The sequence below is a fragment of the Suricata suricatta genome, chromosome 1 (assembly GCF_006229205.1).
Source record: "Suricata suricatta isolate VVHF042 chromosome 1, meerkat_22Aug2017_6uvM2_HiC, whole genome shotgun sequence".
Lineage (NCBI taxonomy): Eukaryota > Metazoa > Chordata > Mammalia > Carnivora > Herpestidae > Suricata > Suricata suricatta.
This window is the reverse complement of record NC_043700.1, coordinates 163469522-163486403: the sequence shown is the minus strand read 5'-3', so window position 1 is coordinate 163486403 and position 16882 is coordinate 163469522. Positions and strand designations below refer to the sequence as shown.

General features: G+C 43.0%; 1 protein-coding gene across 1 annotated transcript in view; it reads left to right on the top strand.

The window, feature by feature from the left end:
* Window positions 1-16434, top strand: part of KLF3 (Kruppel like factor 3) — a 34345-nt gene extending 17911 nt beyond the window's left edge. The window contains exons 3-6 of the mRNA XM_029947419.1: window positions 4310-4796; window positions 5470-5620; window positions 10301-10461; window positions 12465-16434. Of these exons, the coding sequence (XP_029803279.1) occupies window positions 4310-4796; window positions 5470-5620; window positions 10301-10461; window positions 12465-12646 (981 nt within the window). The 3' untranslated portion in view covers window positions 12647-16434. The remainder of the gene's footprint in view (window positions 1-4309; window positions 4797-5469; window positions 5621-10300; window positions 10462-12464) is intronic.
* The last annotated feature ends 448 nt before the right edge of the window (window positions 16435-16882 follow it).

The following is a 16882-nucleotide window of genomic DNA, read 5'->3' as shown; positions in this document are numbered from 1 at the left end:
CATTAATTCACTTCATTCATTCATCAAGTGTTTGTGAGCACCCAGGCTAGGCCCTTATCTCACGTTGTAATGAGAGGAAGCGATCCACAAATGAGTTACACGTGGTGTGCGGGTTGAACGCGTGAATGTCTGTTACAACTCGGAAAGCAGCCCACGCCCACCGCTAGGGAGGGCCGGAAGGTCCCGGAGAGCCTTGCCGGAGTCTTGTCTGCATGCTGCTCCGCTCCAGGCCGCCTCGCGTGAGCAGCCCGCACCCGGGCGCTGGGTGTCCGTCCGTGGCCCATGGAGCCTTTTCTGCTTCATCAGCACTTGCCTCTGATTTGGATGTGGGGCTAGTGCGGCATTTATTTCACTGCTTTGTTAGAAGACTGGCAAGGTCTGGACCAGAGCGGAAGCAACGATTACCAGGGTGTACTCAGCCAAGCCTTACACCCGCCCCAAGCCCTGGATGGGTCCTTAAGCTGCGGGGGAACCAGATCGCTGCAGGCCGATTGTAGTAGCTTGTGTGCGCTCCACCCAAATAATTAGAGCAAACGCGTTTTGCAGAAGGTTCTGATAAACATTGCTATGGACCTTTCTAGTGAGATGGTTTGAGAAACCGCATTTCTTAACCTTTTTACAGGGCGGTCAGACTGGAGATAGTTAATTGTGTACTCTGTTATGTATCCAAATGGGTCTCCCTTCTTTTTGGCCTGGTAGACTTGCAAACACCGCCCCTCACATCGGAATGGGGGTCCGGGGTGGAGGGGACATTCACTGGAGAGCACACTCAGCAGAAATGTGCATAATGTTTCTAAAACTTGGCTTTATGTGTGGCTTTCTCTTTCTTTATGGCTTGTGAAACCTGAGAACGTTATTAAATTTGCAAATCTCCCAGGTTCTAAATTCCTACTTTCCTTAAACTCACCCCACAGTTAGAAAAATCCAGCAGTGACAGCAGTAAGTGTGTCCTCATTTTGCTTTCTATTTAACTGCCAATAACTTGGCATTAAAATCTAGGTCATAGGGAGGTCTTTGAAGAATAGGGCTGAAAATAAGGGAGCAGCTACATTTTGGTGAGTACAAACAATTGGGAAAACGCTGCTTTCCATTTTCCAAATTTTTGTTTCTAATACCAGAACTTTTGCCCTTTTGAGATTTATAGAAAGCGAGTTAACCTTTAGAACCTGCAGAAATCATCCCCCCCACCCCCCGTATTTAATTACTTCTTAAACCCTTATTGCACATATTAGACATTTTTTGTTGTTAGTGAATCTGTACCTTTTCACATTCCCTGTTTTAATAATATTTAAATTAAACAGATTTCATATTATTATGGCTATATGTTTGGGTCTCTCACCTTGTGGTGTACTTAGGTGTGCCGGGTTCTAAGGAAAGGTAGAAATAGTCTTTCCCCCTTTTGAATCGATACAGAAATCAAAGCTGTCTTTAAAAACAACCATTTATAGGGGCGTCTGGGTGGCTCAGTCGGTTAAGCGTCTGTCTGACTTCGGCTCAGGTCATGATCTCACAGCTCAAAGGCTCCTGAGTTTGAGCCCCGCAACGGGCTCTGTGCTGATGGCTCAGAGCCTGGAGCCTGCTGCCAATTCTGTCTCCCTCTCTCTCTGCCCAACCACTGCTTATGCTCTGTCTTTCTCTCTCTTTCTCAAAAATTAACAAACATTAAAAAAACTTTTAAAACCCCCAACCATTTATATATTTTGCATTTCCTGATTGTATATCCTTCAACATCCTTGTTTAAGCAGTACTAATAGTGAAAATTCTATCCCCTCTTAAATTGTATTTGAATGATTTACCAAATTTTAATACTAAACATTAGTAGTTTTATTCTGTATCTCTTTATCATTTACAGCTGTGCTGTTCAAAAAGGGTCTATGCACCTAGGGCCACTCCCCAGAAACTCAGAATCTGCATTTTAACGAGATCGGCTGGTGACTTCGTGCACAGTAAAGTTTGAGAAGCCCTGATTGGGAAGTTTAAATCTGTAATAGTGCCACTCCTTGTCTAGAAAGAGAAGGGACCTCGAGCACCACAGTGTGTGTTAAGCTCCTTAGCTCACTGAATCCAATTTTAATTTTAACCTCTCAACCTCCTGAGATGTGGGTGTTCAATGTCACCTTGACAGTGTTTCCTCATGGCCCCTGCGCTTCTAGTATTTAGTACTTTTTCTTGCCCTCTTCTGTAGTATTGCTTTTTTAATGTAATAAATTTATTTTGAAAAGGAAGTTTATATCACTACTGTAAAAAAAAAGGTTTCTTCTTGTGCATTTAAATAAACACATAACCATTTTAAAGCACTGTGTATTTTTTGTGTATACTATCACTAGTATCTTCGGTACCACCAGAGACATGCACCAAACTGCAGGAGTCACTGCCCCAGCAGATTATAGAGATTATGTTGGCAAGATAAAGAAAGGACAGAACAACAAAACACATAAGCTTAACGATGAGAAACTGACTTCGAAACCTGATAAAGACATGCGGCTTGGTCCCATACTCCCTGACCCTGAGGCCTAGTGTGCCCCGTGCCCCGGAGAAGGGAGTTTGAGAAGCAGCTCAGGGATTCTGATGCACAGCCAGGTGGAGATTCACTCATGGAGGCCCAGAGAGGAAAGGATGTGATCTCAGTAGTGACCCCAGTAAGAAACCACTGCTGGCCCGCAATTATTTATAACTCACAATAGTGGCCACTGGAGGACTAGGGTAGCCCAGAAATTTATCATGCATTTAATTAAGCTCCATTGGTGGGTTTTCTTGGTTGCATCATGAATTAGTATTGCCTCAGAATCTGGAATGCATAGGCTTTTAGATCTGAAAGAGAGATGTAGCATGTTGCTTATCACTTTCACTACAAGATATTCAAATACAAGTAGTTTTGTGCAGATAGACTTGACACGTTATCACAAAAACTTTGTTTCCCTAAACGATTTACGAGTAAAGAACATAGCTTATATTGAGTTTGATTTTTCAAAAAGCATCCTACAACAAATGGTTTTTTTCAAGTTTAATTAAGGAATAGAAGTAATTCTAGTGGGGGGGACGCCTGGGTGGCTCAGTCGCTTAAGTGTCTGACTCTTGATCTCAGCTCAGGTAGTGATCTCGTGGTTCGTGAGATCGAGCTCTGTGTCGGGCTCTGTGCTGATGGTGTGGAGCCTGCTTGGGATTCTCTCTCTCTCTGTCCCTCCTCTCAGCTGGTGCTATCTCTCTCTCTTTTTCTCTCTGTCTCAAAAATCAATAAATACACTTTAAAAAATTTTTTAAAGGAACTCTAGTGAATTCTCTGGCCAAGGACCACATCCATAGTATTCAATGATTATGATTGATTTGTATTTAAAGCTGGTAGTATTCCATTATTCTGAATCCATAAGAGAGAAAGGTATTTAAAGATAAATTAGGCCAGTTGTGAGACAGATGTTAGTTTTGGAGGAAATAGACCATTTTGATGAGGGGGGAGCAAGGTATAGAGGTGCAGACACTCTTGGTTTGTGTGCAAGTCAAAGTCACTTCAAGAACCTTGTGATCTCATTTGTGTCATATTAGCTGTTTTTTACTGTCCTGTGTCATGCACAAATTTGGAAATCAAGTTACCTTCTATAGTTTCATTCAAACTGTTGGAATAAGACTATTGAATGACTTGGGGCCAAGGATATAATGACACTATGGGGACTGGCCTTCAGGCTGTAGGGGGAGAATGACTGACCATCCTGATTGCCTAAGACTGCCATGCCTCCTGGGACGTGGGGCTTTTAGTGCTAACCCAGCCCACCCCAGTTCCCCTAGCCACGCATGGGCAGCAGCTCAGACCCCGCTGAAGGTACTACTATGCAGCTCTGGTCCTCCATATTAGACACAAGTGTCTCGTCAGACTGTAAATGCCCTGCTGCTCAGGTGAAGGACAGAGAGCATTTCCTGCCAACCCAGAAGCCCCATCGGCCAGGCAATGAGGTGCATTGGTTTGGCTGGCTGTTGGCGAACCCCAAAACCGACTTCTCCCAATAACAGCCCACAAGTCTTCTGTTTATAACTTGTTTCAGAATTTTGCCGGGTATCCCCGGCAACCTTAACATTTGACATGGGAATCATCTTACAATTAAAGTTGAGGTTTTTCACGGTTATCTCATTAACCTTAGCATTTACTGGACTAGCCCCCTCCTAGCATTTGCAAGGGTCACTATATATCTAAATGTAAACTGCTTACAGAGGCCCATGTAACAGAGAGTGCCATCCTGTACACGTTCACGTTAGTTCACATTTCAGGCCAGTGCACCTGTGTCACTGCTTGTACGTTTCTGTTTCTTCTTCCCAATAGTCTTACCCATCTAATTACATGGAGTCAATGAAGTCCAACAAGTACGGAGTCATCTACTCCACACCGTTACCTGACAAGTTCTTCCAGACCCCGGAGGCCCTGTCTCACGGGATGCAGATGGAACCAGTGGACCTGACCGTGAACAAGCGGAGTTCGCCACCCTCTGCGGGGAATTCTCCTTCCTCGCTGAAGTTCCAGCCCTCGCACCGGAGAGCCTCGCCCGGCCTGAGCATGCCTTCTTCCAGCCCACCCATGAAGAAGTACTCGCCGCCTCCCCCGGGCGTGCAGTCCTTCGGCGTGCCGCTGTCCATGCCCCCGGTGATGGCTGCCGCCCTGTCCCGGCACGGCATCCGCAGCCCCGGGATCCTGCCTGTCATCCAGCCCGTCGTGGTGCAGCCGGTCCCCTTCATGTACACCAGCCACCTCCAGCAGCCGCTCATGGTGTCCTTGTCGGAGGACATGGAAAACTCAAATAGCAGCATGCAAGGTAAACGCCCCTGGGGACAGCTCCACGGCCTCCGCCTAGCGTCGGGGTCCCCACCAGTGGGCTCTGCAGGGCCACAGAGGAGGCAGAGACCAGCACCCCCCTACTCTTCAAAGAGCCATCCCTCTCAGAGCCTGCCTGCCTGGCGTTTCCTTTTTGTTGGGGGTGGGGGACAAGTGTTGATACTGGAAGAGCTCTGAGGAATCAGGCTGTTTAATGAATGCCACGAAATGATTACTTTCGCTGCGTAATTGTCGACTTTGAGAGAGTAAAAATCCTGACTTCTATATTGGTTCATTGAATGCCAACCAAAAAAGACATTTAGTTAATAAAGGCCTTTGGTCGGGGTGGTAACTAATGGTGGCTAAAAGCCGCCTTGTTTACTGGCTGTTTGGGAGCAGAAGACTATGGGGTTAAAAGGAGAGAACCCAAATTCCTAAAGAAGACCCTTGTGGGCGCTGATGTGCTCAAAGTCCGGCTTCCAGTGCACCCCGCTTGCTGGCAGAATAGTTGTCAGGGGAAACGACCCCCCACAGATTTGTGTCTGCTATGATTTTGCTAAAGGCAAACAGATAACCCCACATGTCAGCGTTGTAGATATAAGCTTGCACCAAACTTTTAAAAACTGAAGTTGGTAAATTGCACATGGAGTGACTTTTCTATTTTTATTTTTTAGTACCTGTAATTGAATCCTATGAGAAGCCTATATTACAGAAAAAAATTAAAATAGAACCTGGGATTGAACCACAGAGGACAGATTATTATCCTGAAGAAATGTCACCCCCTTTAATGAACTCAGTGTCCCCCCCGCAAGCACTGTTGCAAGAGTAAGTATGTTCAGGTCCACCAGGCATTTGGGTAGCGGCGTGCATCTTGGGACCTGGAATGGAAGCATAGTCTTCCAACTCAGGGTGTGGTGTGGCTTGCCAGGGACACCTTACAGTAGGGGGCAGCCACTGGAAAAATGGGAAATCCCCAAAGGCAATGCGTGCCTCTGTATGGACTGCCTTATGACATTTATGCCAAGTTTGCAGTCAATTGGTCGCTCGTGATTTTGCCACCTCATCCCACAAATCAGTTTTATGTTTCTTTTTTATCCTTTCAGACTGTACATAGTCTTCCCATAATCTTAATCCCAATATGGATTGAATTTGACATTCTAGATAATTCTACTTCAGGTTGGATCATGAAAACTTTATAGGACATACATCGTCCTTCCTGTTGTCACTTCTAATACTGTTTCTATGAAGTCCCCAAAGAAGGCACTCCAAAAAAAAGCCTGGGGATAGTGGGGGCAACAGAAAGTCGTTCATGTAGCTCAGAGAAGTTCAGTGTTGGTGCAACCCACTATCTCTGCTGTTTGAAAATCGCATCTGCCCTTGGAATGTTCAGTCTGCTTAGAACTGCCATCCAGTAGGAAGGTTTCTGTATTGGGCTACGTCCAAGCACTGAACAGTAGTTTGTGTCAGGTCTCATTTGCTATAATGTGACAGCGTCATACACAAAGTTAAATAGCATCACTGACGGGGTTTGCGACAACAGGTATCCTTGCCTTCTAGCAGTGATTGCACTGTAGACTGTGTGTGTAGTAGCTAAGAAGGTGACCTTTGGATTGGACATCTTGGATCCCAGCTCTGCTCTCCACCATATGTATGACCTTGGGCTTGTCACTTATTCTTGCCTTGTTTCCTCTTTATTTTCATTATTGATTGTAACTATTTTTCTTGTAATTGTCTTATGTTACAGCTCTTTTGAGCTTGGATCTCATGACCAGCTTCCTAGTACAGAGGCAGTAATCATTGTTTCCTCCAGCTCCCTTCCATCCTTTTCCTCCCATATCACTTTTCTCCAGCTTGAAACCTGTTCTGCCCACCTTTCTACGGCATCTTTCCCCCTCTCCCTGACACAACTCATTCATTCTGCAACAGAATGTGAATTCTCTGGCTTTTGAACAGCTATTTTCTGGAACTTAAAATATATTCTAGTTCTATCCACAGCCAACCCGAAGATGTGCCTTCATAGTAGGTCATGTTATTGCCCATTGTACCAAATCATACTTATTTCTGGGGAGGAAGGAGTTGTCCTTTACTCCCTGATAGGCAAAGAAGAGAATGAATCCTAAGACGAGCCACATCAGCAGGGAGAGAGAGTGTCTGATGGACTTGTGCATCATTACCTTTCACAGTTGCCTCCCCGCCCCTGCATAAAACTTTCCCAAATGTTCTCAAAGAAGTTATTTCATTCCCCCAGAACAAGCGTGTGGGAGTCAGAGCAAATGGAGACCTGATGAGCCAAGACATTAGATAACTTGCCTTATAGTCACACTGTGAACACCGGGGGGCCTGGGCTTGACCTCCCGCCGCAGGATGACTGCTCTTCCTGCCACGTTGTCCACATCTAACCCGTGTCTCCTGCCCCTGCTGTCAGATGAAAGGGAACGCAGAAGGACTAGCCAAAATAGACACATCTTGGAGGCTGAGCCACCTCCTTTCTTATGATGCCAGGTGTCTCTGGCAAAGTAACCGGCAACATGACTTGCGTGTGTCATTGTTCCTGCACAGGTGATGGAAAAGATGCTATAAAACTAAATAAAGCCACATGCCCACAGAGAGAGGAATCCATTGACTGAAGAAGGGTTATTCCAAAGTCGAGGTTATTATGAATTCCATTGTAAAACATTACAGAAGAAAAATACTTGAAGGCTGTATTCTGCTACTGAAAAGAAAATACTTTTCTTCCCCCTTACTTTATATTCTTTGATAATCTCAAGCACAGTGGCTTTTAATGATTAATGAGTAATATGCTTATGTTAATGCTGACCTAAGAATGCATCTTGGTCCTCAAGAAATTCAACAGAGTAGCCACACTGGGACGTGTACTCCTTAAGCAGTTTTCTCCCGGATGTGATGAAGTGATGTCCTGGAGTGTGCCCAGTAGCAGCCCACGTAGGAAACCAGCTAGCCAGGAAAGAATCCATTGAAACCAGGCATCTAGTACCATAGCAACGAGGCAGGCCCAGTGATATTTGCCTTCTGAAACCCTTCCTTACCAAGGGTGGAACAGAAAACGCACTCACTTGGCTGTCAGCTTCCCTTTTTTCTATCTTTACGTATGTGAAGTGTATTCAGAACAGAGAGCTTGAGGATCAGATTTCCCCCATGTAATTGTACGCGAATTATAGCAAACTGAAGAGGGGTCAGCTTAACTCAAAACAATGACCAGGTATCTGATAGTAGCTCTTCTGATTTCTTGGCTTGAATGATCCCAAACCACCTCTTTACGAGTGGGGAAGTATAAAAAGTGACATCTATAAACCCTGCTCTCCAGCCCTTGCCTGGACCAGTATCTGGCTCTGTAGGGATGGGGTCATCAGCCACCATCAGAATGATGCTGCCTCTCAAGGTAGACGTCAGCTGGCACAGAGATTTCCTTTCTTGGTGTTGGGACATGGCAAAAAACAACCCTTCCTGAGATTCAGCAGCTGTAGGGGCAAAGTTTGCAAATGGGTTTCTGAGCCCTAAAATATTAATAGTACCATTGAGTAGGTTTATATCTGGAGCAGATGGTTTCCTGCAGTGTGTTGTATACATTATGCACAACTTGCTAACATCACGTTATCATCGTCCCCATTCTACAGGGAGGCACAGGGAGCATTAATACCTTCCCCGGGGTCATGGGGACTCACAGTGACAGAGCCGGGATTTGAGGTTCGAGCACACAGCCTTTTAACGTACCTTTGTATGCACACTGAGCTGGAAAAGGCAGTCATACTAGTGCAGAGAAACTGTTAGACACATTCCCAACCCAGAAAATCGTATAAGTGGGAGAGATTTCTGAAGTCGCCTACTCCCTCAGTATCCCAGAGGCATAGAAGATACATTTAACCATTCAGCTTTTTCCCCCAGCATTTTATTTCTTGAAGTTTTCTTAATGAAGATGAAACGTTTCAATCAATGGAATTAAGGTTGAAAGTTAAAAATAAACTGACAACTCTTTTCTTTTTATTGAAGGATTTTAAATGAATAATTGAGCTCTATAAAAACTATATGTGTCCGTAGACCTGTCACTTCTCCACTTTCTCTATTTGTTTGTACATCTGTATAATTGAAGTCCTTGTCCCCCTGCCCTTCCCCCACTAGTTCATGTTCACCTCTCCATGTATCTGAACTTGGCTATTTTATCCTTCTGTATTGCCCCCACTAAACATCAAGGGAGGAAGGTAAAGTGATACTCGAAACTGACGGTTTTCTTTGCTATTAATAGACATGAGGACTAAGTGAAATCACTTAAAAACAATGCACCTTTTATTCTTTTTCCACTTACTGCTTAGCAAGGCTAGAAAAGTTACCGACAAGGGAACATGTATTCAGAATTTTACCAAGATAAAAACAAGTTTCATTTTAGGACCTCCCTTTTGATTTTTATTTTAAATATTATTATCCTTTTTTATTCTCACAAGTGTTTACACTCCTCAGTTTCCCTTCTTGTCCACACTTGCACAGAAAATTCGCGTTATTTGGAACATTTTAAGAACTTTAGATTCTGATTTAGAAGACGAGTCTTTCATTACTGTTGGAAGCCAGTTCCATAAGCTTGTAACTAATCAAGTAATTAGTCACTAGGAAAGCAAATGAAGAGATTAGAATTTTTTAATCACTGACATAAATCAGCAGAGGAAGCCTGAGAAACCTCTACAGACTCTCCCCAGCTCTTCCCCATCGGCCTCTCCTCTCCCCCAGAATCCTTGAGAAAAAGAGAAAGTTTAGAGCAATGGTGTTTGACAGGATTTGATTTCAGACCCACCCTGGAAAGGTGAGCCGACGCCGGAAGTCCACACCAGGTCCCGCCAGAGCTGAGGCTGCGTAGCTCTTATTATTTCTTTTCTTTTTTTTTTTTTTCCTGGAAGAGCCAGAATAGGAAACTCAAATGTAAATTGGTGATCTTTAAGAGAAGCTAATTACCAGTTATGTAAAGGATAAAACATATATGGGGGGAGGGTGCCTGAGATTTAGGAATTTGACCTTTTTCATTTTTCCCTAAGGAACAGTCATGGAATTCAGGGCCGCCTGTGAAGAGACGTTTACAGTGCTCAGCCTTGCTTAGCACCACGAGATACCATAAATAGGCAACGTTTCACTGAGGGAAGAGGCTCTCCTCACTCCGGCATTCCCCTCGAGCATAGCACCTAACCCTTCTTACTGTCATTACTTATCTACATGTCTGTCTCCCCTAGAGTGTGAGCTCCTCAAGGGCAGGAACCCTGTTTTTATTCATCTTTGTGTCCCGGTGCCAAGCACAGTGCCTGGCTCATGGTAGGTGCTCACTCCATGTTTGTTGACTGAATATAGCAGTGCTTCTTGGGTTGATCAGCTAATTTCTTTTCATTTATTTTGTTGGGTTTTTTTGTTCATTCGTTTTTGCCTAGTGTCGTTCATGCCTTTGGTAGACTGAGCAAAAGGAAGAGCCTTTTCACTCAATATTTTACATTTAACAATTGGCTTTCGTAGGAATCACCCTTCGGTCATTGTGCAGCCAGGGAAGAGACCTTTGCCTGTGGAATCTCCGGACACCCAGAGGAAGCGGCGGATACACAGATGTGACTACGACGGATGCAACAAGGTGTATACTAAGAGCTCTCACTTGAAAGCGCACAGAAGAACACACACAGGTATCAGAAACACGAGCCTCGCTTCGTCTTTCCTTCTAAGAAATACTAACATGGAAGGTTAAGAACAAACAGTCTAGCTTCCAAAGGTTATCACTGTTCCAGGCATCTTGAAAGTTAGCAGAGTTGTCTACATTATCTCTGCTCATCTTGAAAAGTGAACTTTCTGATGAAAGGTTTATTCTTGTAATAAGTTAGAATAGATTCAGGGCTATCTCCGTAGCAGTGGAGTTCTGTACTCTGTGTTTAAGGGAAAGAGAAAGGGATGGAACGGCTGCTGGAACAGAGGGAAAAGTACTCTTAACCGGGGGCCTGTCTTATCAAGGATGTGGCCTTCATATAGGCCAGTATTTAAGAAATGCTGTACTTGATCAGATTCGCAATGGCAAAACCCAGTTCTTGATGCAGAACAAACAAATATAGCGGCTTATAGAAATGGAATTCAAATGGAAGACTTGTTGAAGGAAAGAAAAGTAAAGCAAAGATATTTGGGGGATTCGTGTTTTCCTAAACCTGAGGGAACTTCCATACTGTTGCCTGCCCTTATTTTTTTCTCAGGTCTTTTTCTTCTGTCCAGTATTGACTATAGACCATGCAGCCAAAGCTTAGAAAAAATCATCACATGGGTGAAGAAAACATAAAAATGTTCCATTTGCTCTTGAACCTTCTGTAAGCAAACCATCTTAGGGAACCCATACACAAACGTTCTACACCACCTGACTCACTGCAGTCAGTGTTGGTGCTTAGCTGCCCTGACCTCAGTCCCTTCGTGTAAAACTAGTTTGACAGCAGTTGTGCGGTCCTTAACTTGGCACGCAGTGTGTTTGTTGGTTTTCGAGTTCTAAGTCATTTGTGTGAGGAATGTTTACAAAAAAGGAAAATCTAGGATTTGGAAGAGAAAAGAAGGAAAGTGCCAGCAGTGAGGAAGTAAAGTTTTCAGTGACTTCCGGGGAGAGAGAAAGCTGAGGGGACATGGGCTCGTGGACAGCTGAGCTCTTGGGCTCTGTCACGGTATAATTACAGAGGGCACTGGGGGTGATAGCTTGTGTTCAGAGGAACAGCCAGTCGGCGATGCCAAGAAAACCGGTAAAAGCATCCCCAGGGCATTAATGGGACCCTCCAGGTAGATGTCACGCACTTCCAACCTAAGATGAAAAAGACACTGGATATGTGAGTAGCAATCTATATGTAGGAAAAATACCTCAGCATTTATATTCAGTGAAGCAAAGCAGACAATGCAACTCTGAATATCTCGTTGAAGTACCAAGGAATGTCAATCCTTAAAATGTCTAGAGAACAAGGGACAGTAAGTGGGAACTAATTTGTGATGCCCGTTTGCCCGTTAACATGTGAGAATGCCACATGGCCTTTTCACTTGTAAGGGCCTTCCTCCTGGCTCTCCCAAAGGTTGTCGCCCCAGGGTCCCCTGGTCCTCAGCTGCACGTTACCGTTATCCACGGGACAGGGCTGGAGAGACAGGGTAGGGAGGAATTTCTGTATCGTCAGCATGTCTGAATTAGAGCATTATGCTTAGGCCTGATTGCAGTGATGAAACACAAGAGAAGATGCTGAAATCCCTGCCAGATTTTTCAGTGGAGAGAGACTTCCCATTTTTAGGAAACAATTGAAATAGTAAGGAAAATCCCACAAACACTAGCACTGCATATAACTAAGAGCCTCAGTGGGTTTAAGACTTGGAAATTAAACAAGTACAGATGACCAGCTGTTCCCTAAGGTACTCATCCCTACCCTTGAGTGCAAAACCAAAATTATCTGTTAGCTCCTCAGAATGGGTTTCAGTGGCTTTATGCTTTAAGAACTCTTAAAATCCCGCCCCCACTTTTTTTTTGGGGCAGAGGCCAGTTAAGTATTAAGAAAATTTCTGTGCTGCTGTGTTCTTGAGGAGCAAATAGATGGACTTGCCTTAGAAACACGATTTGCCAAGAATTTGGGCTCAAAAATCCTAGCTTCGCTGTTTGAAGCTCTTTCATCTTTCGTTTTTGCAGGAGAAAAACCCTACAGATGTACCTGGGAAGGATGCACATGGAAGTTCGCTCGGTCCGATGAACTGACAAGACATTTCCGAAAACACACTGGGATCAAACCTTTCCAGTGTCCGGACTGTGACCGCAGCTTCTCCCGTTCCGACCACCTCGCCCTACATAGGAAACGCCACCTGCTCGTCTGAAGGCCTCCGTCCCCTGCCTCCACGTGGCTCCCGCCCTCCCGGCTCTCTCTCTCTGTCCTCCTTCCCGTGACCTAACTCATTTTTTACATGTACGTTTTAATTTTGATTCAGCTGGTCTGAATCTCTGAATTTATATCATTCAAACTTCCATATGGTCAGTAGTAGATATTCTCTAATCCTCTCCTTACCACGGGTCAGACCTAAAGAATGTGAACACTTTTTTTTTTTTTTTTTCGGGGATGCTAAGCAAACCCTTCTTACAGATACGTTTAATGTAATGAGAACAAGGGAACATGTAAACTTAAAATAACCAATTGTTGCTTCCTCCATGTATTTCTCAAAAGAATGTCAAAGTAAATGTATTAGAAATACAGTATCCAGCCTGCTAGTCCTTGCCAGGGGCGTCCATACCTCTGTGCCCTGTGATCATATCTTGTGCTCGCCAGCAACAAGGGTGGATGCTTTTCACAGATTACCCAGAAGTGCAGCAAGATTTCAGGTAGGACAGTCAACTCATCTATTGTCCACAAATCCTGCTTGTCCCCTTGGATTTAGCACTTCGTCTAAATTAAGTCCCTTACACTCCTTTGTGCCTGCAGCTAATCAGGAGGCCTTTCCAGCCCTGGGGATGAGCCAGAGCTGCCGAGGTGGGTGGGTGATGTCGGCTGGTTCAAGGCTGGATGCTATACTTGCAGGGCACGGAGGCCTCATGAAGGGGCATCGATCGGGGGAGAGGCGGCGAGGGCCGAGGAGGAAGCTGGCCGTTCCTCCTGGGCTGGGCCTTTTTGTTCAGTGAGGTTTCATCGTATGGTCAGCTGTGCAGTGCCCTCCTGGAGCTTCTGTCTCTGCGTTCAGCTGTGCAGAAGCCCACAGCAGGGCCACATCTGATGGGGTTATCCGTGCACCTGTCTCCATTCCTGCGATGTCCTTAATGTGGGTCATCAAGGATTTGATAGTAGGGACACAAAAATACTTGCCCAGTCATGGTAAGAAAAATCAGATGAGAATATGGATGGCCTTTCTTTTACCCAATGTACTCACAGCTGTTTTGCAAACAGAGAAAACATTGAGTGGTGGCTGTATTCCCATATCAAATTAATCACACAGCTTTTATACAGAAACTTTTCTGTGTGAACTGTAAGGTGCGAGGTGGGCCGTCATTTGTGTTTGTGATGCATATCATAAATCTCTGCTAACGCTGTAGTAGATTCATTCAATTTAAGACCCGAGTGACACTATTTGTAAATATAACTAGTTACAAAGCACACATACCTTCATTCGGGGGACAGATTTCTGAAAAATAGAGAAAACCACAGTTCAGGGATTCACATATTAATAGCTCAAAAATTCCCAAGCATTTACTGTTAAGGAGCTGGAAATCAGTTGCTGTCAAATATCCCATCAGAAGCTGAAAATGACTCGTGTTTATGTTAAAGATAAATAGCGCCATTATTTGGAGGAAGTTTGTTTGTTTTCAAAAGCTGGCTTTTGAGCACCATAGTCTAAATGCCAATAAAAATAATTCATGCATAGAAATGTCATGGTCCTAAATTTGAAGAAAGTGGGCAACGGTGGTCAAATGTGGGTGCATCCAAGGAAATGCGCCTTCGCCCCTTGATAAAGGATGGAAGAGAAGAGAGAAGAATGGAATCCTGAAGATTCAGCCCAGGCACAACTCAGGATCCAACACAACCTTAACTGGGAGGAAAACGTGGTTCAATTGTTTTTAAAACATCAGTGAATGAGTGATTCTGGAGGCCTGCAAATCACATGGGGAGCTTTCTTTGACGGCGCTATGTTGATAAAAGTGAGTTGTAGGGACTGTGCACCTAAGAGATCCCACTCATCAGCCCTCTGAACCAGCTGACACGATGTGTAGTTGAGAGACGCAAAGTAATTTGTTACCTTCTTGGCACTTGGTTTTGATTTTCTTCTTCTTTTCTTTTTTTTTTTTTTTTCCTAAGCACTGTGGAATTTGTTTAGAATATTAAAACATCCTAATTGGGCTTTTTTTTGTTTGTGTTGTTGCAACTATGACATGAATTGAAAGATAAAAATGGCTCTTGGGAAAGTAGGTATTGTCTGAACTGTAAATGCTTAGTCACATTCATGCCAAAGTGTTTGTTTCTAGAAGTGGTTCTTCCATAACACACTGAAGAATCAAGTTGGAATGCAAGGAACTCTTGGTTAATGGAGATAACCTGATTATGTGTTCCAACCTGTATAGAAGGTAGGGAACAAAGGCAAGAAAGGGTAGAATGGATCATCTTTGAGTAGTTAGCTTTGAGTGTGAGTCCAGTTAAGGGAAAGCTTCGTAGGTTCTCATGAAATTTGATGTGTTTGTTATGGCATGTTTAAATTTTGTTCAAAAGAGCAAGCAAGACCTTGCAAAGGCTATTACACGACTACTTATTTTGCTTAGGTTGTGTTAACAGTTCATTAGCAGATCCATTTTAACTCCGAAAGAAAAGGCAACCCAGAGAAGCTATTCTCTGTTCCCATGCTGGTCTATATACTTTAGTTACCAATTGGCTCTTAACCAAATTTATTTTCCTTTTTTATATATATTTGTATTTTACTATGATAGTTGAGAAATTTAGTCTCAGACATTTTTAGCTGTTATTGTGGAAGACCTCAAATACCAGATAAGACGCCCTTGAACATGTGGTTTTAATGATGTCTTGTGTTACTATCAAAGGTGGTTTTAATTGCAATATTTTAAATTGATGCAAATGATCTGTAAACGGGAAGTTAGTGTTGTTTAAATTCTGTTAGAATTTCTTTTGATTATTGTCCAAGTGTCTTCTTGGGGAAGTCAGAAAAATTAAGGCTGAATCCATCATATTTTAGAGTTCTAAAATGTGAATCTACATCATAAATGGGCATTAACATTCTAAATCACCAGGTATGGAGAAGGCGTTAGCGTAACTACGTTCAACTAAGGAAATGCTAAAGACATGGAAGTTTCAAGAGCCTTGGGACAGATTTATAGGGAACTATAGATATAAATGTGTATTTTATTAAACACCCACTGCACTATCAGTGTTGCACTAATGTGGAATCTGACTTTATTGCTGATACTGTATATCTGTATATCATTCCTGATTAGATTGTTTTAAAGACAATCTCAAAGATCTAAGATTTTAAGATAATTTGGTTTGAAAATATACAGTCATCTTGAAGGAATTGCTGTCATACATGAAGTTGCTCAGAGTTGTCTTTATTCTCTTCTTGGTCAAGGTTAACAGTTTCTAAATGATCACAAATTCACTTAAATAATAACATTTACAAAGCCATTTTACATGCATTAAACGAGGGCTACAATAATATGTTTTACAAATACTAGCACTTTTTTTCCCCGCTGTTATGTACTTAGTGTTAGAGGGTCAAAATAATCTTTCCGCTTAGCATCTCTTAAACCATACCTGCAACTATAGCAGGATTATTACATTTACAGTACTTTAATACTTGTATAAACTATGCAGAAATTTTTAATAAAGTGTAATATATTTTATAAGCTAATAAGACTGAATGGGTAAAGGTTTTTAGCATGCATTAGTATACTTGCAAATACTGAAACATTTTGGTAATCTTTCTTACTAAAGATGTGAATGTTTAATGTACCTTCTCTGTTTCTACTCTGTAGTCCAATGGGAATTCAGTAATGACATTTTGTCATGTCAAACTGTGAACATAAATTTGTACTGTACAGTCCTCATATACTATATACAGTATGCAATATATGTATTATATACTTGTTAATAAAACCATCAGAATATTAAGCGTGATCATGTGATGACTATACATGCATTGATCCCAAGAGCAAAACTTAGCAATGTAACACATAAGAGACAGCACTTGGAAAGTTCAAAGTGAATCAGTCTTTGATAGGCAATCGCTGATGGAAAGGAAAATAAATCTAATGGGAAGATGATTGAATGAGTTAACGTAGCTATGGAGGTATGTCCCTGGTTTTCTGGTAGGAAAATCTTCTGCAGCAGGAAGTCTTCAAAGCACAGACCATAAACTTGTAGACAACCCACTGCCAAGCCACACACTTACTTGCTACAATCTTGCCATACTATTTTTGTCTGGACACCCACCTTCGTCCAACAAGGGTTTTCAGTGCCTTGTATTAAAAGATACAATGTATAATACTTTACATTTTTAAATAAAAGATTAGGATTTATAGCTGGGGGTGGGGCAAGACAATAATTGCATTAAGTAAATCTGGGT